Below are 26,735 nucleotides of genomic sequence, written 5' to 3' on the forward strand. Positions count from 1 at the left end.
TTCTCACCATGCTTGTGCAAGGGAACACCTCCACCTTTATTTGTATGGGAGCGGATTTAGCTCGAAGGCCTGCAATTACATCATCATTCAGGTTTGCAACGCCGCATATCAGGGCCGGCATTACTCAGAGAGGCCTTTGAAGAGTTTGGCCCAGCCCTCGCGCTCTCTCTTCTTCCCTCCTCCCCTCCACCACTCCCCTTCAGCACTGCCTTTGATGTTAGCGCGTGGAGCTGCGCCGAGCATCGCGGCCTCCCAGGCCTCCCTGCCTCGCCTGATCCTATCTGCTCAGGCGGCACATTCATGTGGTTTACACCCGCAGCACGACTCCCAGCAGCTATTCACCAGCCCTCCAGGCCCCTCCCTGATCAGGGTCCAGGGGCTGGAGTGGGACGCAGCATAGCCTGAGGTGCCAACGGGGGTCAAGGGAAAGGATAGGAGGAATTGTGGAGGCTTTATCAAAGCCCAAGGCTGTACTACAGAGCTTTTATTGGCATGGTATGTTAGTAAAGGTCCTGCATTTGTAGAGCCATGAAAGGAAAAGTTACACCTGACCCTTGGGGACTTCTCTTTAGAGGCGAAGAGAATGCACTGATGAAGGTTTTACTCCTACAACAACACAGCAGCATTGTAGTGCAGTGGCTAAGCTTTGTGTGCAACTGCACCACACAAAATTAGCTATCCTTCAAAAATAAATATTTAACTTTGAGAGAGAAGTCTTTTACCAAAAAAGACAGGAACAGAAAATAGAAAACCCGGTGTCCCCAATATCTTCAGTATACCCATGATACAGGGACGGCATGAAAACAAAGACAATTTTTCATTTCAAAAATCTAGGGCGCATCTTTAACTACAGGAAGAGGAGGAGGTGGGAAGATGAGTGATATATCTCCACATATATCTCCACAGTGGAGCTAGAAGACATGCAGCACTCTGTGAGACAAAAGGAAATGCTGAGATAACCCAGCTTGTTCTCATCAGACCAAGCAAACCCAATCCATCATACCTCTGGCCCCATTGTGTTACAGCCTGGATCTTCCTCATTACTGGAACCACTACCTGCACACACACACATACACACTGTAGGATGTAGGACAAGAGGGTTGGGGCGGAGATGAACATGGGGCGGTCGGTGCTTCCACCTGAAACTGATTTGTCCCCATCTGGCGCCCCTGTAAATGACCTTTGCCACAGTTGTGTTGGAATCCATTAAAGGAAACAAAAGAGGGGAAATGAAAAATGGCAGGGTTTCTGACAGAGGACCTGTCAGGAGTACCCTCACAACATTAATATGATGCATTAGGCCACGGGTGATCATGTGCACGAAACCAGTAATGGCTTCCTTGAAAAATAACCACAGAAACTGCAACTGGGGCTGAAACTTATTGGTATGAATCAAAATGACAAGAGGGCAGATCATCTTACATTAGAAGTGACATTGTTTTTTCAGCATGAGCGGTTGATAATTATGTGATAATGTAAAACCTGCCGACTCCAAAAAGTCAGGATGCTGTGTAAAACAAAAGAAAAACAGAACACAGTCATTTGCAAACAAACTGCGTTTACTGAAACAGTGTTCCTGAGCAATAATCTTTATACAATCATATGTTCACAAAGTGGTGAAGCTCGCTCCATGCTTGCTTGTGAATGACTGAGCCTTTCCAGGATGCTCCTTTCATACCCAATCATGATACCATCACCAGTTACCAATCAACCTGTTATGTGGTGCTTTTGGATCATTCCACAACTTTCCCAGTATTTTGTTGCTCCTGTCCCAACTTGTTTGAAACGTGTTGCTGCATCAAATTCAGAATAAGCAGATATTTACAAAAATCAGTTAAGTTGATTTGGTCAAACATTACCAATATTGTCTTTGAAGTGTTTTCTGTATACTTGTCGGGAAGGATTAGCAAGTTAACACATTCCATTTTATTTTTGTTTCACACAGCATCCCAACTTTTTTGGAATTGGGGTTGTACACAAAAGGAAGAACGCTGAACCTTGTTTTCTTGAACTTGGATGAATGGGACACATCTTTGATAAGTCCTTGCCTTTCGTGACAACAAATGTGAGTGGTAAAGAGGACTGGGGGCAGAAGGATCAAAGTATATTGAGAGGTAGGAGGTGAAGAAGCCAGATGGAACGTATTGCTTAGAATGAAATGGACTCCCTGTGCAGCTACCTTCCTAGTCTATTGGCAAAAAACGTACAACAAAAGGGGAGGCTGGCGTTGTGGCCTTCCACGGTTAGTCAGCACATTCCTGGCCAACAACAAAGCATGCCTCTGCCTGGATGAGCCACTGTGAGCATTGTCATTCATAACCCTCGACCCCTTGGCCTTTGTTTTGCAGACCCTCTGTGTCAGTGGATAAAAATATGGGCTGAGGGGCTGGACTGGGCCTTTCAGCGCTGTTTCATCAAACGCAGATAGACACAACGGGGGATAGTCAGAAAGCAAAAGAAAAAAAAAATCTCCTCTTTGGACTTATTCATCTTTGACTCATTACAAATGTGTTTCAAATATGACCTGAGTGGAAACAGCGTTATGAAAAATCACTTTTTCACTTGTCAAAGTGTTCCCTTATGGTGCATTTCCCAGCACTCATCATAGAAAAATCACAGCCTCGGGGCAAAGCTGAATTAACATTTCCTCTTCATTGGAGTGTAAAGCAGAGGACAAACACGAGGTGTTCATACAAATGAACTCAGACACATAATCAATAGCAGATCAGGAAGAGAGCGACATGAGGGAATAGGGTTCCCCTGGGAGAGGCCTGGATACTGGAGAGAAAGCAGTAGCGAGCACCAGCGCTGACTGCTAATCTCTCTTGGAGTGGAACATCAAAGATCGGCTCAGCCACTCAGCCCAGTGGAAACTAACATAGCTACTGGGGACACCAGTACCAACATGCACTTGTTCCAGGTGGAGCTTTGCAGTGAGTGGGAATGACAGGCTCAGGGAGAGAGGCACAGGAGACCAAAGCAGGGGCTGCTGGTTTGGGAGGTGGAGTGGCCAATTTTAAGAGGTCTGGACAAGAACTGAGAGATCCAACAGGTTTTAAGATTGATACACCTGAATGATCACTGTGGGCAATCAGTGCTTTCAGTTTAATGCTAAAAATAGTTCCAGCTGTTGTCTTCTTCAGGATTTCACATATCTACTGAGAGACATGGTCTACTACTACTTGGTCATTCAATTTACAGTAATGTAAGCTTTTAAAGAATTTAATGATCATTTCAAGTTATTTAGCAGGTAAAAATTACTGATATTAGCTGGTTCCTGCTTCTCAAAGATTTGCAGCTTTTTCTTGTTTTACAATACATTTTAGAATAGATTCAGCATCTTCTTCAGTTGTTCTCCAGATAAATTAAGCAATTTCAAGAAGCTACCATATCTTACAAAATAGACCATTGTCATTATTATTATTATTATTTTGACTATTTACAGCCTTTATGATTAACTGAAATAATTTTTGGGGTATTTTGTGCCAGTATTAGTGAGTTGACAGTAAAATTAGAGGTAATGAGGGGAGAAAGAGAGGACGACATGCAAGAATGGTCCAAGGACTGCAAATTCGCAGCTCATGGTTGGCGCCCTAAACCCAGAGGCCACCAAGGTACCCCAATACAAATTAAGTTTTACCAAATCATTAGGCTAGTTAAGAAATGGATGCAACTGTCGCTTGAAGTCATTCACATGGAATACAGGATTCATGACAAATTCTGGCTGCATCAAAAAGAGCAGACTGATGGTGGGGGGTGAGAGTGTGTGTGTGTGGGAGGGGGGTGTTAAGCAAGAGAAAGAGAAAAACAGTTTAGTCTGTTCTATTCCGAAAAGGGGAGAAATGCAGCCTCAAATTACTTTGGCCGGGACATGAAAGTGAAACAGGGTGGCGGTTAAGAGACGATAGCACTTAAAATACAGCTGCGACCGCCAAGCCAATAAATGGAAAAAAGTAGGGAGCAGCACTTTTAACCTTTTAAACCAGCGTTTGTGTACTGCTACTGTTGCTTTGGCGCTGGGAGTGGCCCGGTCCCTGGCACCTCCCGTCTGGGACCAGCCCATTATGGCCTCTTGGGGTTTCCAGCCTGTGGTGAGAAAGCGCGCTGGATGCCTTAAACCACTAAAGCTCTCATTATAGTCTAAATGCAGCGCGACACAACTCTTGCCAGCTCCAAGGTAGGAGCTCCAGTATTTAAGCTCATCGTTGTCTTAGCTGAAAACCACCACTTTCCCCCTGCACATCCAGTCAGGAAAAAAAACTGCCACTTTCAAAGAACCACATCATGAAGTCTCCCAGCTATAGTTACTGGCACTTCATGAGCATGGAGATGAAGTTCAAAGGTGAAACAGCTCATGGGTGTTGGGAAACTATAGCCTCTTCTTCCTGACACAGGATTCAAGGGATGTCCCTGTCTCTGTGTCCCTTCAGAGAGGAAGTAGGCAAAAGCCACATTATTCCCTCTGGTTCTGGCCGACGAAACTGTGAGTTCCATCTGGTCCTCTCGGTGCCCCTGCCACGTCCCTGCCTCAGCTCCTCACTCACATGCTGACAGCACGGGCCCGTTGGAAATCAGAGGCAGATGTGCACTCGTGCAGTTCATCGCAGCTCATCTCGCTACAGGAAAGACGATTTGGCGTCAGGGACTCAACAGTGAATGATGAGCAGCAGATGGTGTTTCCCTTCGCATCAAACGCGTACTAATCAGGAGAGCTGTGTGTGCCCTGTCAACAATGATGTGAATGTGAAAAACATGGTGGCTAACAAGTCTGACTGAGCGTCCTGCATTGCAAGGCCATTCCAGAAGTTAGATTGCGTCTAGAAGCAGAACGCTTTTAGTATCAGCTGGCTTTGTCAACCCCTGACAATCTAGGTGCCACCTGAGTGACTCAACCAGCGGATGATTTGATTGTGCCATCATTGCCCTGCATAATAGGCTCAACTCCAGTCAAAACTGCTGCTAGTGTGTGGAGAGGTATAAGCAAGATGACCCTGAATTATAAGTCTTGTAAAATATGAAGCCCTAAGTCCAAGTCCTCTAAATGAGGGATTCTTCACATAGTTTGGGGCCCAAACTATGGGCCCAAAACACTGCTGGTGACTCACTTCACCAGGCCCTTTTAATTGATGCTGTCTAATCAGGAAGTATTTAAATCTGGGACAAGAGGCGAATACAATTAACTACCTGGCAGGATTGACAACCTGCACCAGTCTTGTCGCCAAAAATCAGAGTTAAGAACCACTGCTGTAAATACACTCCTAAATTCATCTTAGGGAAATGCCTGGTGAGGCACACACATAGTCTCATGTCCTGACAAAATGATTTAAGGAGACACTGATTACTTTACTATTACAGAGTTGAACTGTAGCAATCAGGGAACTGGCTTAGGAAGCCTGGGGTTTGGCACTGTGGCCAGATCAGCGTCGTCATGCTTCCCCCCTTAGAGCAGAGCGAGAAGCAAATTAACTTAATTTATTATTTTTGGCCCCGGCAGCGTTTGCCACTTTTCGCACTCTTCAGGCAGAGCTGAGCGGGTGTTAGCTTTAGGGAATTAGCAAAGACAAGTTGGGAGTGTATGAGCAGTGATCGTGGTTGGATCGTTGCTCAGGAACGTTGCCAAGCCCCCCCTTTCCCCTGTATTTGAACCCATACCTGCTGAGGTCTGGCCATTTCTGTACACACAAGGTAGTGCAAACCCCTCTGGGCACTGTTCAAACAGCAGAAGAGAGCACTAGAAGGCCCCATAAACCTCAGGCAGACCAAATCAAGCACCCTACTCACTGAACACAAGAAGGCTCAAACCTTGAGAGCAAAAAGTGTGGACAAGTGCAATGGTTGCAGAGGTCACTGCAGACAACTGAACGCACAACCTAAATATTTGTGTTAAACCCAACTCCAGTGTAAGACTAAATCTGTTACAACACCACAGCAATTTCCCAACACGTTACTGCAATGTTATTTCACAAGTATAGAATTTGCAAGTGGGGAATTTGATACCAGCATAAAATTATACTCTTCAGGTTGTATGGTTGTCATTCATTGTCAGTTTCAACTTTCATAAATCTTTGGTAGAATATATGCTGTAAGAAATTCAAGACAGTGCGCCTTGCTGGACAAACTGCCCCTCATTATAGCCTGACAAAATATAAGCTGCCTCTAAGTGGTCAGAAGCAATGTTAGCAAAGAAAGCAAACCTAAATAGATGTGGTTTGCAATGTAAAGCTGAGGTCCGGCATTTCTGTGTGGTTACCGAGTGGCGCCAAATGGCCATTACTGTGTATAAACAGGGGCCATTTTTGTGCTGAGTATCCCCTACTTTGATCCCCACATATCATCTTTCAAAGTACGAGTCTGCATTTTTTGAGGAAAACAAAAATGCATACGTGCACTGAAAAGATGCTGTTGTGTAGTAGATACAGACGTTGTTGCAGAGTGGCGAGGGGTGGAGGGAGGATGCTACTAGATGTGTAAAATCAGTACCAGTGCACATAAACAGAAAGACAAATGTGCAAATGAATCGCTGTCTTAACTAATCTGGCCCACGGCATGCTGAAGAAATTCTACAACATAGTTGAGGTTTCTTGCGATGCAGCCCACCAGACCACACTTGACGCAACATGGTGAACTTGATTAAACTCAAATGTGTATTTGCAGATTTGAACACCCCCCCATCCCTCAAGTCGCTCTCCCCACGGGCTGCATTGTAACCTGGCCTCCCACCACAGACCAATGATCTCATGTGGCTCAATAGTTTCTTCAGTCTGAGGTCACACTTCAGCAGCTACTGGCCTTTGCACAACTAACGACAACAGATAACTCAACCATCATCTCTGCTGTGGCTGGTGAGGCATTGCTCGCGCAGCGACACCCGACAGCTTTCGACTCCTGGTGCCCCAATGTTTAACACTTACAAAAGAAAAACCTTTCATGGTGAAGTGGAAACCAATCGGTCACAATGGACTGAACTTGTTGGCCCAACCATCAACCATAAACTTCATCCAAATGAACTTGATGTGCATTAGATGCAGCCTGGATTTTATAATGAACTTGATGTGCATTAGATGCAGCCTGGATTGCATAAATACGTCCGAATCGGTTGATAAAACTTCAAAGGGTGGAGGCAGGCCATACATAAACTGGCTGCCTCACATTCAAGTGGCTGCCAATTATTCACAAGGAGCTGAAAGCGCTGTTGGTCCCTCCATCACAAACGGCACCAACACAAGGCATGTTAGAGGCCAGGAAATAAAACATGAAACATTAAATCTTTGGCGCATGACTGGACCCCGAACTCTTAGCTGCCTTACAAACAGCAGCCAAGTGGATTAAGCAAGAATTATAAAACTTCAAATAAACACTTGGCTCTGCAGAAAAGTTTCATATTTTAGAGACTAGTACTCGATCAAAGTCGGATGGTTGATCCAAGCATAACCGGCACCAGCCAAGTGCACTTATCATTTGTGGGGCCAGGAAATAAAATGTGCAACACAGAGGCTTCTTCCATGATTACCCAATTCTTCTTTATAAGTATTTCAAACGCCTCACAAATAGTTACAAGCAAGGCTAAACCAAAAACACGCAACTTCAAAGGCGGCGTCCATGACGGCTACACAGTAACAGGCTGCAGGCGGCGGGACGTGCGGCGGAGTTTACACGTTGGTACGGTCAATAAAAACAAACGTACTCCACTACTAAAACCAACTTCTCGGATTCAAAACAAGATATTTGGCCAAACCTCACCGCTGAAAGGGATAAATGGTCACACTGAGCGCAAAACAGCAGCCTGCCCGCCCCGTTGCTCTCGCGTAACGCGTAAAGCCCGCACGGCCAAAGTTTGCAAACTTTTTTTTTTTTTTGGAAGCGGTGGAGGATAAGCGACTTTTTGGGAAAACCGCTCCCAAACGCGCGTGTTTCGGGGTGAGGGCAACGAAGTGTGAGGGAGCGCAAGAGTGAGCTCCAGACATCAACAAAATAACCTGCAAGAGCATGTTTTCCCTGTGAATGAATTCCACAAGATAGGAGCCATCTTGTGACCGCATATGCTTGCAAGCTTAGTACCATCCTCACACCGCCTGCATACATACATACAGACACACACACACACAGAGACACACACATCGTACACAACTCTTGTCAACCCCCCAGCCCCGGTGGAAAAAGTTTTAAGGAGGGCAGCTTGGTGAAATTACACGCCGTGTCCCGGTAGGTGTTGCTCGGCGCTGCCGCTTGTCATTCCCCCCGTAAGAAAAAAAGACACTTTACACGTACTTGAACGATCTCCCCCTCCGCGCTGATAGTGGCTCCTGCTTTGGAGAACCGTCCTTGCAAGCCAGTCGTGTAAGTAGTATAATCTCCATTGGGACTGGACTCGAACAGGACCACTTCCACAAAGGCAGTATCCTTGGCGAAAACGGTACCAAGAGAAGCGGCAACCACGAAGATCACCAGGACCACCGACTCGCGTACGCGATCTGAGCCTCTCCTTGGTAAAATCATCATCTTGCCGGCTGGATCTGAGCCGATCGGGACATAATTTCTCACGGATTAATTAATCGGGTGGAGGTAATTGAAATGAGGTCCTCGCGCGCTACGGGCGATGCGTCAAAAGGTTTCAGAATTGTGCAATAAAAGCTGAGCCTGAGCTCCAGCGTGTTTATTCCACCACTGCAAGCCTTGTCAATTACATTGCCTGCAAACGCTCCCTCTCTCTCTCTCTTTCTCCCTCCCTCTCTCTCCCTCTTTCTTTCTCACCCCCTCCTCCTCCTCCTCCCCCTCCACAAAGCGGATCTCCTTTGATCTCCTAACACGTGATTTTTTTTTTTTTAGTTTTTTTTTCTCTCTCCCAAAAGGGTTATATCCCCACCCACCAATCTTTCTGACCCTCTCCTTTGCACTCCCCACTCTGAAGTGCCAGCACTCAGTTAAGGAGGCACCGCGGACTCCGCCGCTCATGAAAACTGGACACTTATTGTTTGAAAAACCTTGAAGTAATGCGTCAAAGTTTGATCTGATTCAGTTTTGCTGGGTCGATTATCAAGCAGAAGGGATGCGTTAGGCCACCGTTGCAATCCCGGTCCGCCCACAAGCGTTTTTTCCGGAGTTTAACACGTTTTTGGCTTTCGTACCACCTTAAAACAAACACTACCCTCCTCAGGACGCTTCATGGTTTAACCGGGCTAATTTTTCAATCTGATTCAGATTTGATCACCTGCAGGTTACAATGTATTTAACAGTTTGCATGAATTTGAAACGTCTCATTTTCTGTCAGATACATCAAGATTTTATATGTATACTTGTTTTTTCCCCCTTTTCTAACAATAATAAGGAACTTAAAGTTTTCTGATCGGAAAATCAACTTTACATCCCTCACAGTGCTCCTGCATGATACACTGACTTCCACTGACTTGCACTCACTGATGATGTTCCCACACTTCTTTGGAGTCGCGCTCATCTTTTCTCTCCTAAAACAGGCAAAAACTATTGGCTTAAATTCATTATTATACTTTGACAGACATTCATTATGTGACTTTTTGTCTCTGTTTCGTCTGTTCATTCAATAATCTCTGCTACATACATGTCTGTCTCTGTGTAATATGCACAAATAACTGGTCATTATAGATTATTGGTACAGTCATTTTCAACACCCACCCATGCAATTACAAAGAAGCACCTTGACATAAATACAAGACAAATATCAGTCTAAGATGGGGTTTACTTCCCATGTACAGAATATTACCAGGCACTACCATTGTATGTCGGTCTTTAGATTTAGAGTATGATCCTGTTTTTTTTTTTTTTTTCAGTTAACATTCATGATTCGGCTGCTGTAACTGTGTCATTTTCTTTTGGTATTGATAAAGTATCAAACTACTTCTATCTATCTATCTATTTATCTATCTATCTATCTATCTATCTATCTATCTATCTATCTATCCCAATTTGTGTGAAAAGTAAAGGAAAAACAGAATGCAATCATTTGCAAACTGTGATTACCAACAATGGTGTTCCTGAGCCCATGTACTAATATCCTTTTTGCAATCATGTGTTCACAAAGTGGTGAAACTCGCTCCATCCTCACTTGTGAACGACTGAACCTTTCCAGGATGTTTCTCTCATACCCAATCGTGATACTATCACCTGTTACCAATCAACCTGTTTACCTGTGGGATGTTGTATCTTGTAATGTCTTTATATCATTTTAAAGATCAAGGGAAACTCACATAAATCTGTTTCAATACTGAAGGAAATCTTGTTTGATCATCTTCATTTCTCTTCCAAGATGCCATTTAGTCTTGAGCTGTTGTATTTCACATGAATTAAAGGCACTTCACTTGCAGGTAATTGTGCACCAGTCTTTAGACAGACAGATCTCTAATTAACCACTGCCTTTGATCTTCAAAGTTGTCATCATCAAGCCAGGCCTGACAAGCTAATCATAGATCATTTCAGCATTTTACAAATCTCTGAATGGTTAAATGTAATTTGACATAATTTCTATCTGCACATAGTGAAATTATTGGTTGAATGGAAAACTTATAATTGGGAGCGTGTATTATGATTCATCATGCATTTATTGATAAACATCAGTTTCATTATCTGCTGTTTAAAATATGCAGGAATATCCTGCATCTCGCTTTAAACAAGCTCTTGTTGTTATTTGCTGCAGAAAAAGACAATTATTTTCCAGTCACTCTCTGTTCAGAATAAAGAGTCTATTGTGAAACCTCCATGCTGACCAGTTCCTGCAGAACATCTCCTGCCTGGTGCCTTTCCTTTCACTGCGTCAGACTGTTCATTATGTGTCTGCAAATAAGCACAATGTGTCTTGAAAGGACACTGAAAGAACAGATAAACACTTGCTATCTTTACAGTCCTACAAAGGATGATCTGAATCTTTGTGCAGCTGAACAATTCATGAAAAGAGCTCACAGTACCATACAAATGATGATGATACTGTACATGCATTGTTCCGTCTTTAATGTAAGCTGCAAGACTTAAAGAAAACAGTACAATGTCAAGTACAATCTCTCAGCGGAATCTAAAAGTAGGCTTTTTTCAAAATATTACAATCCGGCATTAAATTGAATAATACCACTTTAGAAAGGCCCATTTCCAGTAATCCCACTAAACTGGCCTCTTGCAAAGAAAACACTTAAAGTTCTCAAAGGAGGGTGAGCTCTGCACAATGATAGATGTCCAAAAAAAGCCCAGAAAACAAGGTCTCATCTTGCTGTCAGCTGTGTGGCAGCGTGATTATGAAAACCAACTGTGAGGACGTTTTAGGTCAAGAATGCAGCCGCCTCTGGAAGAAAGCTTGATGGTCAACATGTGTTCGGACTCAAAAAAACGGGAGGGAGGGGAGGCGATTCAAAGCCGAAACTTAAGAGGTTCTTCAGCGCCTCCAGCATGACAATAATTTACAGATCACATCGGACGTCACTGTGTTTTATGAATCCTGATCCACTCCACATGTCCCGTATCTGCCTTGTGACACTTTCTCGCTCACGAAATACAGATTATGAATGAATACAATTAATGATGGCACAATGCCTGCAAGCTTAATAATGGAATTCAATTAGATTTATGTTATCAGCTTACTAATGGATCATAAAATGCATTAGGGCAACAAGTTCTGGTGATCCAATTACTGACTTGCTCTTCTTTTATTGCAAGCCTGCCCTCTGCTGGTTGCCGCACGTTTTCAATCCATGAGAGATTTTTAAAGATGCAACTCCACTTTTGCATTTTCCTTAACTTACTGAAACTGAATGGTTTACTTTTCAGGTCATTTACAGAGAGTCAGCTGACTTTTTGCTGACTCTTTCAATTGATTAAAAAGACTTATTATGATTTTAAGAATATGCCTTACTTTCTCACTTCCTTCCAGACAAATAGTTCCCCCCTCCATTTATGTGGTTTTCATTCGCCAGCAGCTGTGGACCCTCTCCTGACACTCCAGTCTCTCTCTACACCAGTGTCTAAACTCAGGCAGCCCTGAGAAGAATCAGCTGTCCACTTGTTTAGGCTGAGAGAGTGCCGAGGATGAGCGTGACTTTGAGAGATGATGCTCGGCTCGGCTCTGTGCATTAATGTGCCGCCTCTCTCCCATAGACTCTGGATGTTTGTGGGTTGTTTTTTTTTAGCTGAACTTGTAGGATTCATCGGCTAATTTAGACGTTCCATGTGATGCTAAAATGCAGCACAACTCCACGGTTCTTTTCTCTTCTTTTTCAGTGAAATACTCTACGCTAGAGTTGAAACAAATGGTCAAATAATCTATTATCAGTTAATTGTCAAAAAAATTGTGATAATTAAATGTTTGAATCACTCTTTATGCTTTTAGCTTCTTAACTATGAGATTTTTTATTTTTATTGGTTCGGTCATTTTTGGAGTTTGAGTCAGACAGACTTGAGCTTTAATCAAATAATCAGCAACAGAAACACTGGTTAGTTGCAGCCCTAACCCTAGCATACAGAGTTTATTTGTAGCATGGTCTAGATTTCACACAATTTTATCTAAAATGGACATTTAATTTTTTTAGGAGATGAATTAATCTTATAAAGGGGAGTATAAAGCAGGTGATGTAAGGAGGACTGGGTTTTCGAGGGAGATAAAAGCATATCAGTACCTTTTCAAGTGTTGGCGGATGTTTGCTGATTTTCAGCTGCAGATCAAAATGTAATATTTGCTTTGATGGCGCCTTTGTCCTGCAAACGTATCTGTTGTGCGGTTTACTGCGTCCAAGCCCTCACGTGTTTGTCAGGTTTATCCCTGAGCCACTTCACTCTTTTACAGATTCCTACACGTCATTATCGTATTACTGCACTGATACTTATTGTTTCTGCAACCCCCCCTCCCAGCCTGCCATTGTGAATAAGAATGTGTCCTTAATTGACTTGCGTGGATAAATAAATAAATATGAAATAAACACTGGATCATGGGTTACTAATAATACCCAAAGCCAACATCTGAATGTGTTTGATCAGTCCATCAGTGCAGCACTATGCGTACCAACAGGGCTCCCAGCCTCTGTGAATTGCCCCTTTGTTGGCATGGTGCTGACGTTATGTTTTAATGAAGAAAGGAGATGATGAGGAGGGGGAGCATTTACATTCATGGCTCCCAGAAGAGAGCATCACTGCAGCATATTATTACATAAAGCAATTAGGGGCCCCACAGCCCCCAGATTATGGGAGATGCTTTCCCCATGATGACACAGTACGGTGATGACTATTGACTCCAGCCGGCTCAGAGTATGTTGCATGTTTGCAATGATGTCACTGCACAAACCCCAGTGGGCAACTCTCATGAAACGTTCTGCAATGAATTAAAAGTTGAGAGGACAGAGGGGGAAAATTCCAGTGCTGAGGGAGGGATTGTGGAGAGTCCTTTGATAATGATAATAAAAAATCAAAAATCGATGGAGTGCCTTGCCAAACAAATGAGGTTTCATGAAGATGTGAGGTTAAAGAGGCTGTAATGATTGTCCTTCTAATAACAATGCACCAAGTGACATTGCGAAACAATGAAAAATGTGAACAGGGTCACACGTAGTGAATTATCACCCTCGCAGCTCCCCTGGTCTTTACAGAGGTTTATAATGAGTTTCAGCTCATTGTTTAGCCGTCCGGCCCACAACTTTACAGTTTTGGTTCACTCTCACTTCAATCATAGTGTTGTTTTCTGGCCGCAGCAGGCAGCTATTTTCTCTCAAAGCTCTCAGTTAAATAGTGAATCATTCAGCCAGAGCCAGATATTTCCCCCAGGAGTTGGTGGAGACCAAAAACAGAGCTAAAAGGGGGTGAATATAGGATTTCCTTTGGCCAGGTGACAACTTGTTTCCGCTGCTACTAAGTGAAGAAAAAAAATCGATCATCTGTGATGCTACAACCTTACTTGGTCTGGTATGACGAGTAGCTTGCAAACTTCAAATAGATTATGCTGAGTAACTTACTTAACTTTATCAGTTTGCTTTTCTCTACTTGTGCCTCTGTGACACAACATTTAAGCTCAGCAGGTTTGCCTCATCATGAAGTCTTTAAGACAGCTCCAGCCAGAGGAAAGTGACACGAAATGCAATGTGCCGTTTACCTGCTAAGTAGCACCAGTGACCACAGTAGCCGCTGTTCAGCTAAATTTAAATAGCCTCACTTAAAGAGAGGGTACGTCAGTTCGGAAAGAAGAAATAACACATTCTTCATCTTGCAAATAAAAGGTTGAATTAAAAATGCGCCCTTGCTAATTTCAGCTTTGGTGGCTAATGTTGGCTAAAGTTAGCATACTTTAGCTACGTGTTTTGAATAGGAGACAGTACTGTACAGTAAATGTTGCACAGGCTTGTTTAAAATGAGAGCATGAAATAGAATTTGAACTAAAACAACTAAATAAAACGGAGATGCATGACTTCAGGGATAAAACAAATGGGTAAAAATGAACATCATATTTGGGCTATCCAGCGTGTACATGTACTGAGAGAAGTTATATTAACAGCTGTAAACTGACGAAGACCACAAGTTGCAGCTGAAAACTCTGGATAAAAGCTAGTAAGTGGACCGTGAGTACTACATTTTTTTGGTCAAAGTTTCACTATGCATTATTGATCCAACGTCTCATGCACCAAAACCATAACGTTTACAGATTTTTGTCTGAATGTCACACAAACCAGAACCACAACCATGACAAATTTTTGGCAACATGTGCGACACGATCACGAAAACAACACACTCCTTCAGTTTCACCTTGTGTAGAAAACAAGGCCAAACAATCTGAACACGCAGCGCACATGCTTTCACCTCTCTGTGTAATTAAAGTTAATTAAGATGTACTTTATAAATGTAATGCTATCTGACCAAAGTTTTGGTCAGACAATTATAATTACAGTATCAGCTTTACAGTGGACAAACGATAGCATCAATCACCTACTTTTTTTTAAAGTGTTCTCCAATTTTCAAACAGCTCATAACTAAATGTTACAGGCTTTGAAGTCCTAACTACTCAGGGGCCGGGCCCTTTCCTGGTCGGACCGCCCCCTCGGATCTGGCTCGAGGGTGAAAGTCGACTTTGAAGTGCAGACTAGACCAGGGGGAGGTATTTCAAAAGGCCTCTAGTTCAGTCGAGGGGTAAAGTTGCAACCGTGAGGGGGGAGGGAGAAAATGAGAGAGGAAAAGGAGTGAGGGAGAGAAAGAGAGGAGGGCTGAAGTCTTTTGAAATGAGGCACCTGTACGTTTGAGGCTTGCAAGAACAGGTATGTTCCCAGGGGTTAGGGGCTTTGGAGAATTCAAAGTCATTTCAGTCAGCTCCAACGCTCATAATCTGTTCTGAGAAGTGAGGAAGACAGGGGGGATATGATGTTGATACACTCACACAGGCGTGAACATGTTCTCAAAGGACTGGATGGATGGATGGATGGAATCTGTGCTCTCAGACACACATACACACAGTTACACACACACACACAGCACACGGCAACAAGACAAAAAACAAAACAGAGTAATTTAAACAAATATGGTGGCTCGCTTTGCTTCTGTGAAAAAAAAAACAAACAAAAAACTCCACTGAACAGGAGCTGAAAACTACTGAAAAGTGCAGAAACAATATGTAGGTCATCTTTATTGTGAAAAAAAAATGGAAACGCAAGATTTCACAAAGAGAAAAAAAGGCTGGTGGCTGATGTCCTCATCAATGATCAAAGAGTAAAAGAGTGAGTTAGGTTTGCCTTGTGGCGACATGACGGGAAAGTGGATGAGGAAACAAGACTGGAAACAGGAGATGGATGACGACCCCTCAGGACAGAGTGTGTGTGTGCATGTGTGTGTGTGTGTGTGTCTCAACTGTTTATGCTGCATTGGAGAAGATTTTTATCTAAATATTCATTTGTATCGTGAACACAAATTGCAAGGAGCTGTTTCTATGGTCACCAGCTGGAAATATTGATGCAGTAGAAGAAAGAAATACATTTTGGGAAACAAAGGTTTTTCCTGACCTTTGCATAGAGCTAGCTTCTTAACTAGTGTAAACTGAGCTAACCAGCTGCTGGCTGTAGCTTCATAGATAAAGAACAGATTAAGAAAGGGATCAATCTTCTCATCTAATCATCAGCAAGAAAATAAATAAGTCTATTTCCCAAAATGTCACGCAGGAAAGCAAATCCTTCCCCTTAAAGCTGTATGACTCAGTATTTGTTATATCACCAAACCAAAGAGAATTATCACCTGACTCTGCAGCTTCCTTCAGCACCACTGACGCTTCATTGCTGCCCGCCTAGCACCAACAGCTAGCGGGTAAACATAGCGGAGCATTTAGCAGCCAAAGAGCCGGATATTTTTCTCGGGATCTGGTGGAGACAAATATAAAGCTAACAAGAAGTGGTAATGTTCTTGCACGTCTGCGACTGTTTGCTAAACAGTTAGCCATAATAACTTTCTCAGGTAGGATATTAAGATAAATGTTGCTTTCGCAGCTTGTTGTGCTGCCCCCAAGTGGCCAAAAAAAACAATTCATGCTTCTCTTTCAAAGTGTCTCAGAATATGTCATACAATTATCATTTCATAAGTAAAAAAGTAAAATACATTTTCTACTCAGTTCTACTAAATTACTTGAACATAACATAATAAAGTTGTTGGACTCACATGTTTTTGCGAGCCTCTGATGTATAATTTACTTTTTTGCTTCCTATGTGTATATGTATGGTTGTTTATTTGTTCATTCTAAATATAATTACTACTTCCTACTAACACATATTACTTATTAATTTACAAATTACAGTATGTATTTATTTATGTATTCTTGTCTTGACTTTTTTTTAATTGCTCTTCCTAGCTTGAGAAATTTACTTTCACATTCCAAAATGTATGATTTTCATATTAAAATATGTAGTGTTCCTGTTTTCTAAATAAATTAATACATAAATCCCCTTAACAGTAAAGGAGCAGAACTGACAAACAATTGCTGAAACTGCTTTTTCTAAACATAAATAAGAAGAAATGTAAAGGCTTTGATTTATAGGCAATAAAGCCCAGGAGGTTGTATCTCCTGCTGCCAAACTGCAGACACCAAATTTCTTTCTCCCTCCTTCCCACCCACTAATTGTTCTGTCTTTTCAGTCTTTCTAACACTTTCACCCACTCTCTCTCATCTTCATTCATCTTCTCTATGGCCTAGTCTCCATCTCTCCTCACCCTTCTCCCTCACCAACTCCCCATCACTCTCTCTGATGGTTCAACATATTCCCAAGCCTCCCATTCAACTGGTTGTGACTGCAGACACAGATCATCACTCTGTGAAGGAAAACAATGCGTCAGAGCACCCAATCCCAAACATCTAAATCCCAGAATGAAAAGCTGGTCTGCACATCCTGTGTGCTGGTCTCAAAGAAGGGATCTTTGGTTTGCGTGTGAGGACATGCTGACAAAGTACAACACTTTGCCACATGTGCCACCCAGTGGTTGGGTGGCAGCAGAGATGTAAGGATGGGGAGGGGGTGGAGTGAGGGATGACTGGAGAACTGGCCGGGGAAAATGTGAAATGTGGTTCACCATGACTGAAAACAGATCATCTTCCCTCCTGGGTCTCTTTGATGTCTGGGAGACTTATTTTGTTTTCTGCTGATTTTGTGGTAATGGGTGCACACACACATGCGCAAAGACTCACACACACACACTCACAACTGTGTAGGATTCAGCTGACGGAGACATCAAAGAGACTTCAGTTCAAACTAGTCGCCGGTAGACACAAATTCAATTTCCCCAGAGAATCAAATCTTTGTATGAAGCACCAGCTCATTGAATTATTACTTTACTGTTATTTTCGCCTCAAACGTGGGCCAAAATTCTGAAGTACTGCACGACAAAGACTTGCTTTTATTCTTATGTCCGAAAACAATTATAGTTATGGTTGAAAGTTTGTCCTTGACCCCGGAAACAGCAGCTGAGCCAGAACATTTGGCATTAAAATAGGAATTTGCCATTTAAACAATAAAACTTGACAAATAAATGAACTGCCCAACCCAACTTGCTGAAAACTGTTTAGAAAATTAAAGCTGATGTTAGGTTTCATTTTCACAGCTGGCTGATTATCACGGAAAAGTTCCTCACCGCGAACCGCCATCAATCATGCACCCAACATCACTGGTAGTCTGCTCTTCACATCATTAGACTACGAGTGATTCACTGGTAATATCCAGTTGTTTAACATTGATGAAAAGTGTGAAAACACTGTGGATCACAACAACAACATAGCACCTGAGAAATTGCAAGAACACGCATAAAATGTGAGTTGATGATCATGGTTTCATTTCCTCAGAGTGGCTATTATTCAAGGTAACGTCAGCCAGGATTCAAATGAAAGTCAATCTGCTTTCAAAGAACCAAATTGGCTGGATGAGAATTAACAGGATCATTTTGGCCCATTAACAGCATGTTAGTCTGAATCGGTTAAGACATATTTTAAGAACCGTGTCTGGTTCCTCGATGTGTGCATATTTAGCTAAACCCAGTTCTACTGAAAAGGATACCAACATCTGAACCAAACTGATCGCTGCATTTGAAGTCAAGGCGGCATCAGAAAAAAGGAGTTTTTCTGATGCCGCCTTGTCTGAACTGCTGCTGTGTTTCTAGAGAGCAGTCTCAGAAGCAGTTTAATCTGAAATATATATGTCTGTACTACTGAATCTGGTAGTTTCAGGCAATAAAAGGGTGTGTTTTAAGGCAGCCTGGTTAGCTATGCCCTTAGCTCTGAGCCATGAAGAATTTTGGTGAGAAATGTTGGGTAAACAAAAGTGAAGCTGTTGTGTCAGTGCTGGGCATGCGAGGTGCAGATGCCTTTTACTGCTTTAGCCCTGAGAGCAAATATAAATGAAGGATGGATGTAGAACATTTCACTGAGTCGTCTGGAGGTTTTATAGAACCAGTTCAGTAAAATACCCCAGGTGCCTCACCTGTCTGTCAGAATTCACTCCAGTTTAACATAATAAGGAAACATTGGGTTATGTGCATTATAAGTAAGTTAACATTATCTGTCTATGTCGAGCTGTACTAATAGATGCAGATCTGGGATGACGGATTAGATACACTGGATTAATTTGTTGGACGTGGAGAAGCTGTTCCTCAATTCACCACAGTGAGGCGCAAATGAGCCATGCAAAGTTTCACCAGTTTGAACTACTAACTGCAAAATTTGTTTGAAAAATCATCCAATTTTTTGTTTGAATAGAAAGAGAAACAACACTAATATCTAAGTTTTAGATGAGAAATTGAAATGAAAATCCGTGACAAACACAGAGGTTACAGCAGAGATACATAACTGCCCTCAGTGAAAACCTAAACCAGCACAGGTCAAAAAAGGCTTTGCTTTTGTGTGTAATTTGGAGTCACAAACACCAGAGGGCAGTAGGATACATGACTTCTGCACTGGCAGGAGTTTAACCAGGCAAGAGTGGGAGAAGTCATATAACGGTTAATGTCATTTGTATGAACCACACACATCTGTCTTGACTCTCACAAAAGATGGAGGAAGTGACAGTCGTGAAGCAAGTTGCAGGCAGTGATGAACGGAAGATTATTGTGGGTTTCATCAGTTTGCGGCCGGACTTCTTCCGTCTTGCCTCTGTGTTGCATCAGATCGATGTTGCATCATAGTGGAGCCGATCAGATCTGTCCAAGCAAAGACCAAATCATGCACGTTTTCGTTAAATACACACATATGATAATGATTGGTCTTTTTGCACTTTGTTATTCGTCATTATTCCGTGGCACTGAGATAAATTCATGAATACATGGATCGAGACTGATCTGGGAGTTTTCATTTATTATCAGTCACTAGATTTCGGATCTGATTTAGCTCATTAATATAAATTCTGAAAATAATGCAGGGCTCAATCAGTCTTAGAATAGATAGAGTTGACCTACAGCATGGTTCACATGTTCTATCTTATCTTGCTTTAACCACATATGTTAAGATCCTAAAGACAAGGATGATGTAAAGGGGGCACAACAGGTTGTTATGAGGCTGTTGCACAGTCTTGCCTCTCTGTGTCTGAACATTACAGTGTTGTTGCTGGCAAATAATGTTGTTGTTGTTAGTCTGCCAGTACAGTGAGAGCAAATGTGGCCCGTCAGACAAAAAGAGAGCTATGTCAGCTCTCTGTACTAACAAAGCACGACCTATCTGGGCAAACAAAGTGCTTGCAGAGACCCCAAGACAATTATGGAGAGGACAGACAACAAGCACTGTTCCGCTGGTTGGATTTAGGTTAATTTATACTGAAAGATGTATTTGGCTTAATTGTTTTATTTCCCGTGATGTCTCTCAATTAAAGGGAGAGATGTCATATGGTGCAGAAACTGTATGATGGATGGATTAATTAAAAAAATTGTGATGCATCAAAGACAAAGAGGATTTGTTTTATTCAAGAGCTGGGAGATTTATGTGTTGCTATGGACCGTTGGTGTCTCTCTCATCTGTTTTCCTGCCCGCTTACACAGAAAATGTATATGCAAAGTAGTGGATAACTTATCTGTACGTTGGTTTGCACACACATGCACTCAGATAAAACGCCAACTGACTGTAGAGTAACTGGTGTACATACATCAAAGAGCTGAATGAGTTACTGCAGCATGATTATTCAGTGTTACGATGGGAGAACGCTGCAGCAAGTCAACAGTGCTGCTTTTGCGGGACAGCAAAGGCTTTCCCACCCACACTGATGCAAAGTGGAGATGATACAATATAAATGACGACTCGACGTGTGAACAACCACAGAGAAAAATGCATTTATCAAAATTTATGATGACAAATAAAGGAATAAAAGCAGGTAGAGAAAGTGAAATCATGATGTGCAGAAACTGGCAATGAGGGCTAACAAAAAGCAATAGAGGTGGAGGGTGTGGGAAGGCTCCAGGCCGAACAAACACCCCAGTGGATCGTGGGTAGGGAGTGAGGCGTGAGATGGGGAGGAGGTATAGGCAAACACATCGACAAGCCGCCCCCTGCAGCTGGCCGCTGTCCCAGGGTGTGACCCCGCTCACCCCCTATTGTCCAGCCCGGCTTTGCCCAAAAACACCACTGTTTACAGCGGTGTCCGCCCCGATGAGCACACACGGGTGTTACTGTTTACCCTGCATGCTCCGTGCCTTCACTGTAGAAACCAGGCCTTTCCCAGGAAAACATAACAAGCCATGGTAGTTTGACAGCAGCCTCTAATTAAACACGCGCAAGTATTTTGTTCTTAATTACAATGTGAGCGCTGCAGCCGAGACACACTGCAGTCTAATAATATTGTTTGTGTAGGGTTATAATTAAGAGAAAATACTGCAATGTAAGATATCCAATTGATGCTACTGACACCAAGTAAGCTGCCAATAATGAGAATTTTATGACAATATGCAATATTTGATTTCTAGACAAAAAAAAAAAACAAACAAAAAAACCCTGGATTCTCAGGATTCCAACCACAGAACATTTAAACAGAATTGTAATAGTGAAACTATCCATCAGTTCAAAATAATACAATTCCTTTAGGGTTACTAATTGGTTCCAAGAAGTCTGGAATGTCACTGTGATTTCTCTTCTAAAGGAGACTTGGCTGAGAAAAGACCATCGAGACAAGCATAAAAGTTGAAGACAAATGGTAAAACATAGTGTACTCAGACAGAATATTAAGTACGCCCTCGTTCAGCACAGCAGTTTGGATATCACAGGGTGGAGTTTTAATGTGGAAGGCCTGCTTCTATCTTACATCACAGCTATTCCACCATCTGGAAAACATTTCTTCATACGCCCTGAGATGTTCTTTTGATACTTTTGGGATTGGCCCATTTTGAATTGTGGTTTTCAGGATCCACCCACCTTAATGACAGGCTCTAACTCTCTCTAACTCTGAGGGAGGATCCCCACTTCTGCTTCTGTCAGTGTGTTACAGTGTGTGTGTGTGTCACTGTGTCATTGTGTCTGAGTGCTGGCTGAGCCGAGTCTAGCGGGCAGGGCGGACTATACGTTTAGCTGTGCATACAGTATCTCTCAGAGCATCCAGGGAAGATTACCTGAATCCAGGATGAGTAACCAATGATTTAATGCCGACACCGCAAATCATGTTAGTCTGCTTGTCTCATGTTACAAAACATCAATTACTCTTGAAATACAGTTAGTAAACACTCCTGCCAGCGTGACACAAAAGGAAGAACAAGGCAGTACAATTATTTAGAAAATGTTATTTAGATTGTTTTGCTTTTTTATTTTGCTTTTTTATTTTTATTTATTTATTTATTTTTACAAAAAAAGCTCAATTTTAAGAGTAAGTTCTCTATTAAATGTCATTTTATATGACTGCATGAACTCAATACACAGAGTAGTCTGGAAAATTCCCTGTTGCATTGAACTGTTTTTTTCTTTTCCCAGAAGAAGTATATTTTCCAGTATTTTACCACTAGTTTCAATTATTTTAACTTAAATGAATCATTTCACATTGTCTCTGAAAAAATGAACTGGGACTTTTACTTCTAAAACTAGGGGCACTCAAAAAAGCTCCAACTTAAAGTCTGTTTAGCTAACATTAGCTAAAGCTAGCCAAGAAAAATTAGATGTACAATCTACATCTCAATCTACATTTCCTTTCCTTTACAAAAAGCACCTAGACTTGTTAGTACCAGGAACTCCTTTTCAAGGAACTAAAAGGTTCTTTTGCCTGCTCTGCTCTACAAACTGTGGGTGCTGTGTCTACTTTATCAATCAGAAATGTTCAGTGCTGCAGGCCCCACCTCTAAAGTTAGGGACTTTTTGGAGAATAAAATAATGTCCCTGAACTTAGTTCCCCCAAAGATTCCTTGTCTCTGGGGAAAGTTCTTGCAGTGTAAACGTAGCTTTACAGAGGAAGAATGTGTTTGGTTTTTTTTTAAATGTTACAAAGTCTCACTTTAATGGTTTCAAATCTTCAGTATTTCTATTAATTCATTGCAAAAATAAGCAAAAATGAAAGTTACGGTTCAGAAAAGCAAATCCTTGAATATTATTTATAGAGTTTACCACTTAAACTCTCACGTAACCTGCTTTTTCAAGACTGCATGTCAGTGCCTGTCACCACATTTGGTCAGTGTCATGCAAATGCTTAATATGAATAATCTGCCTTTGAACCAAGCTTTGGTCTGCTGACACCAATCATGATTAGTTGAAGCTTAAAACAGAAGTCATTCTAACTTTCCTACATGAACAATATGACACCAGCTGGAGTTCTCTTTGAAAACTGATGCAAAATGCTTTTATTCATGTGAGTAGAGCCTTCACGTGTAAAAGAGAAAGAACAAGGATTCAGGTGTCCATTGCTTAAAAAAACATTAATTTCAGTGTTTCGACCCCTGGATATCTTCTAAAAACATAACATTTCTAGCATGTTTAAAGGTCTGGGAGATACATACAGTAATAGTTTGACATGTTGGAAAATCCATTGCTTCACTTTCTGGCACAGTTAGGTGAGAAGAGTGAGAATTTTCACATCTGTTAAATATGAGACGACAGTCAGCAGCCAGTTAGCTTAGCTTAGCATAAGGACTGGAAACAAAGGGGAAACAGCAAGCTTGGCTCTCTTATCTTACAACCTTTTGCCATTTTACAGGGGTTCATGTGCTGGACTATTTCTCAGCTCTGAGCAGGATTTTAAAAACAAGATAAAATGTCAATTTGTGAAATTCAGGGTCAGTGGATTGTGTTACGGATAAGCTATGCTAGCAGTCTGCTGGCTGTAGCTTCTTTGAGGGACATAACAAGTAACACAATGGAGCTGTTCTCCCGGGTTTCCTTTTTTAGTAAGTGGTTCAAGAAGCTCCAGGGCTCTCCTCAGGGCAAACATTTTACTGCATGTGTAGTTCAAGGACTAGCTCAAGTATTCTCCAAATGCAGCCTGAATCTCTTAAACCAGTCAGGCAGCGAATACCTTTAAAGTTAAAGAGTTTCAGCAATCTCCTACTCTTACATTGTATTCAGCAAGCTGTAATTGTGCTTACATTGTGTTGTTACACCCATGTAAGCACATCATATATTAAGAGGATTTTCATTAAGTACTTAACAGAGTATTAGTTTGGGGTTACAACACTCTGTCCTGTGGGTTAATACAGCAGTATGAGTCCACTGGGATATTTACTATGTAATGTTGTGACACACTGTGGACTGAACACATTTGATTTTAAATGTACAGACTTCACAGAACAAAGTAATCATATAACTGTAAACTACCAGCCTGCAAAAGTTCTCACAGTTTGACTGATGACAGATAACACCTGGCAATGTACCAAGGACAGAATGTAGCAAGACTGAAGTATGCTATATAAAAGAAAGGTTTGACAGGTTCTGTAGAGCTGTTTATCTCAACCTGGGTTTCACATCATTTATATAGGCTACAACAAAGAGGAAGCAGTGGTGCAAGAAGTACTAGATCTTTTAATTCAGTAAAAGTAGCAATACCACAGTAATACCTGGCAAAAAGTAAAAGCAATTTATTCTAAATTTTAGTAAAAGTAAAAGTACCAATAAGGCAGAATGGTCCATTTCAGAATAATCTATATTACTGGATTATAATCAGTGATTAATCAATGTACACATCACTTTAATGTTGTTGCTGATCATTTTAATGACTGCTGGGTAGCTTGATCCCACCTGGGATCAATAAAGTCTGATCTTAACCAACGATGATACAACATCATTTATTTGTTGATTATATTTGGCATCATAAAGTCTGCAATTAACAACAAACTAAAGTTATTAAATAAATGTAGGCAAGTGAAAAATGGAATATTTGCCTCTGAATTGTAGAGTACAGGCACTAGGTAGCAGAAATGAAAACAGTCTCAGTACTTGAGTACTTGGGTGAAGATGATGGGGGATCCCCAACTGACTTTCCAACTCAAAATAACAAACTGTGTTTCATTTTACAGCAAGGGGGTATAATCTGTTCTGTCCCTCTTGAGTGACAAAGTGAAACTTAAAAAAAAAGGAAATGTTCACTAGGAACTTAAAAGGCTCACTTATTTCCCTAGCTGCTTTTAGGCCTGTGGCAAGTTAGTGTCACATTTCGTGTAGGTGACCATGGGAGTTTTACTTATTTGCTATATTGCTGAAAAATAAAGGGCATCCTGTATTAAAATCCTGTTTGATCACTTCAGAGCGACACTACAATATGACATAAGCATGCCATCATAAACGACCGCTCTCACTTTCTCAGATGTTGATTCTGTAGTGCCGGTAAAGCTCCACAAACAGGCCAGTGTTTGCTCTAACTGCTGTAGTTACTCCTGCTGAGGTGACAGACGTCAGGGGCAAAGGGCTACAAGCTGTAAACAATAATGGTGGCCAGACACTGCAAAAATGTGAATTCCTGTTTGAGGACAAATAGGAGTTTCAGGAAAAGAGTGTACTTGTGAGCTTGCTTGATGTGTTTCTTCCTAACAGTTTCTGACTGAGTCATGTTTACTTTGGAGGGGGGGGGCACCTTTGTCTGACATGATGGGTGGCAGTTTGTTGACAAAATGCTCAAAGCCACCTGAGAAGTTTTATTGTAAGTTGTATTGCAGCACATGATCTTAATATCAAGATTAGAAGAACACTCTCAAGTCTTTCACATATGAGGGTCTCTAATTCAATACAATCAGAACAACTCACTCACTCACTTATCTGTTTTTATAGTTTTCTAAAGATCTACTACTTGTTTTCTATTATGCATTACTCTGTTTGATTTGAGGAAACCACAGTCAGACCTGTTTTACATGTCTTGTTCAATGTCATACAAATCTGATGGGAAATTGTACTCTTATCATTTATCATTGACATAATTTGTTATTTGATCGCAATGTTAGGAATGAAAATGTGACTTTCTTCCTTGTATGTGCATAAATGAATCATCCACGTGAAATAATCTCAAAGGTTGTCATTAAAAAGTGCTAAGACTGAACAATCATGTACGACACTGCAACATAAATCCTGTTGCTTTAATTTAAAGGCCAATTGATCTTTACTTTGTAAACCAAAGCATTAGGATGATAACACAATGCTAATAATGCTTTTAATGAACATTCTAAAAGGTGTGAAAGCTTCCTCCTTCAGTTGAGGGAAAAGAAATAAAAGGTATCATTTGACAGAAAGGAAATTGGCAAACGTTTCATCATTCCAACAGTCCTTTAGAGGAAGTAGGAAACGAACATTTCAGGGAAAGCTACCAGAGTGGCAAAACGTGTTTTATTTGTTTGCTTTGCTCCTTCAAAGAAAAGAATTGGGGTACTATACTGCACAAGACAAAGAGCCAGGGGACTGAAATGTGAAATGAACAACAAACAGCTCCTTGGACCCATGAAACTGAGAGATAAATTAAAAAAAAAAAAATCAAGGCTATCTCCTGTCCTGATAAAAGTGTGACCTGTTATTCCATAGTGGCATTTATGCCACCTGATATGAAATCTTAAACATCAAATGATCTTTGGCCCTTAAAAGCAACATAAAGTACTCAGTGCTGTTTGTTTTTACTGCTCACAGAGGTTGTAAATGCCACGCATAGGTGGAACAGTAACAGTGGTGGATCCTGGAAACACCAAATCAACATCACAGCTCCATGATCAATACAGTGAAAATACTCTAGACTTAAATGTTAATTGTGGACTGAACAGGTCTGTGTGTTTAAAATCTGATGCAACCCCTGAAAACAGGGATCTGAGTGTACACTGAAATCCCAGTTTTCTCCATTGAACTGTCAAGTCATAGA

General features: G+C 41.5%; 1 protein-coding gene across 2 annotated transcripts in view; it reads right to left on the bottom strand.

Moving 5' to 3' along the window:
• znrf3 (zinc and ring finger 3) overlaps positions 1-8,601 on the bottom strand; it is a 66,565-nt gene extending 57,964 nt beyond the window's left edge. For both annotated transcript variants that reach the window (XM_041937928.1, XM_041937927.1), the window contains exon 1: positions 8,269-8,601. In XM_041937928.1, coding sequence (XP_041793862.1) covers positions 8,269-8,499 — 231 coding nt within the window. In that variant the 5' untranslated portion in view covers positions 8,500-8,601. The remainder of the gene's footprint in view (positions 1-8,268) is intronic.
• Between the last annotated feature and the right edge of the window lie 18,134 nt (positions 8,602-26,735).

This window comes from Chelmon rostratus, chromosome 5 (assembly GCF_017976325.1).
Source record: "Chelmon rostratus isolate fCheRos1 chromosome 5, fCheRos1.pri, whole genome shotgun sequence".
Classification (NCBI taxonomy): domain Eukaryota; kingdom Metazoa; phylum Chordata; class Actinopteri; order Chaetodontiformes; family Chaetodontidae; genus Chelmon; species Chelmon rostratus.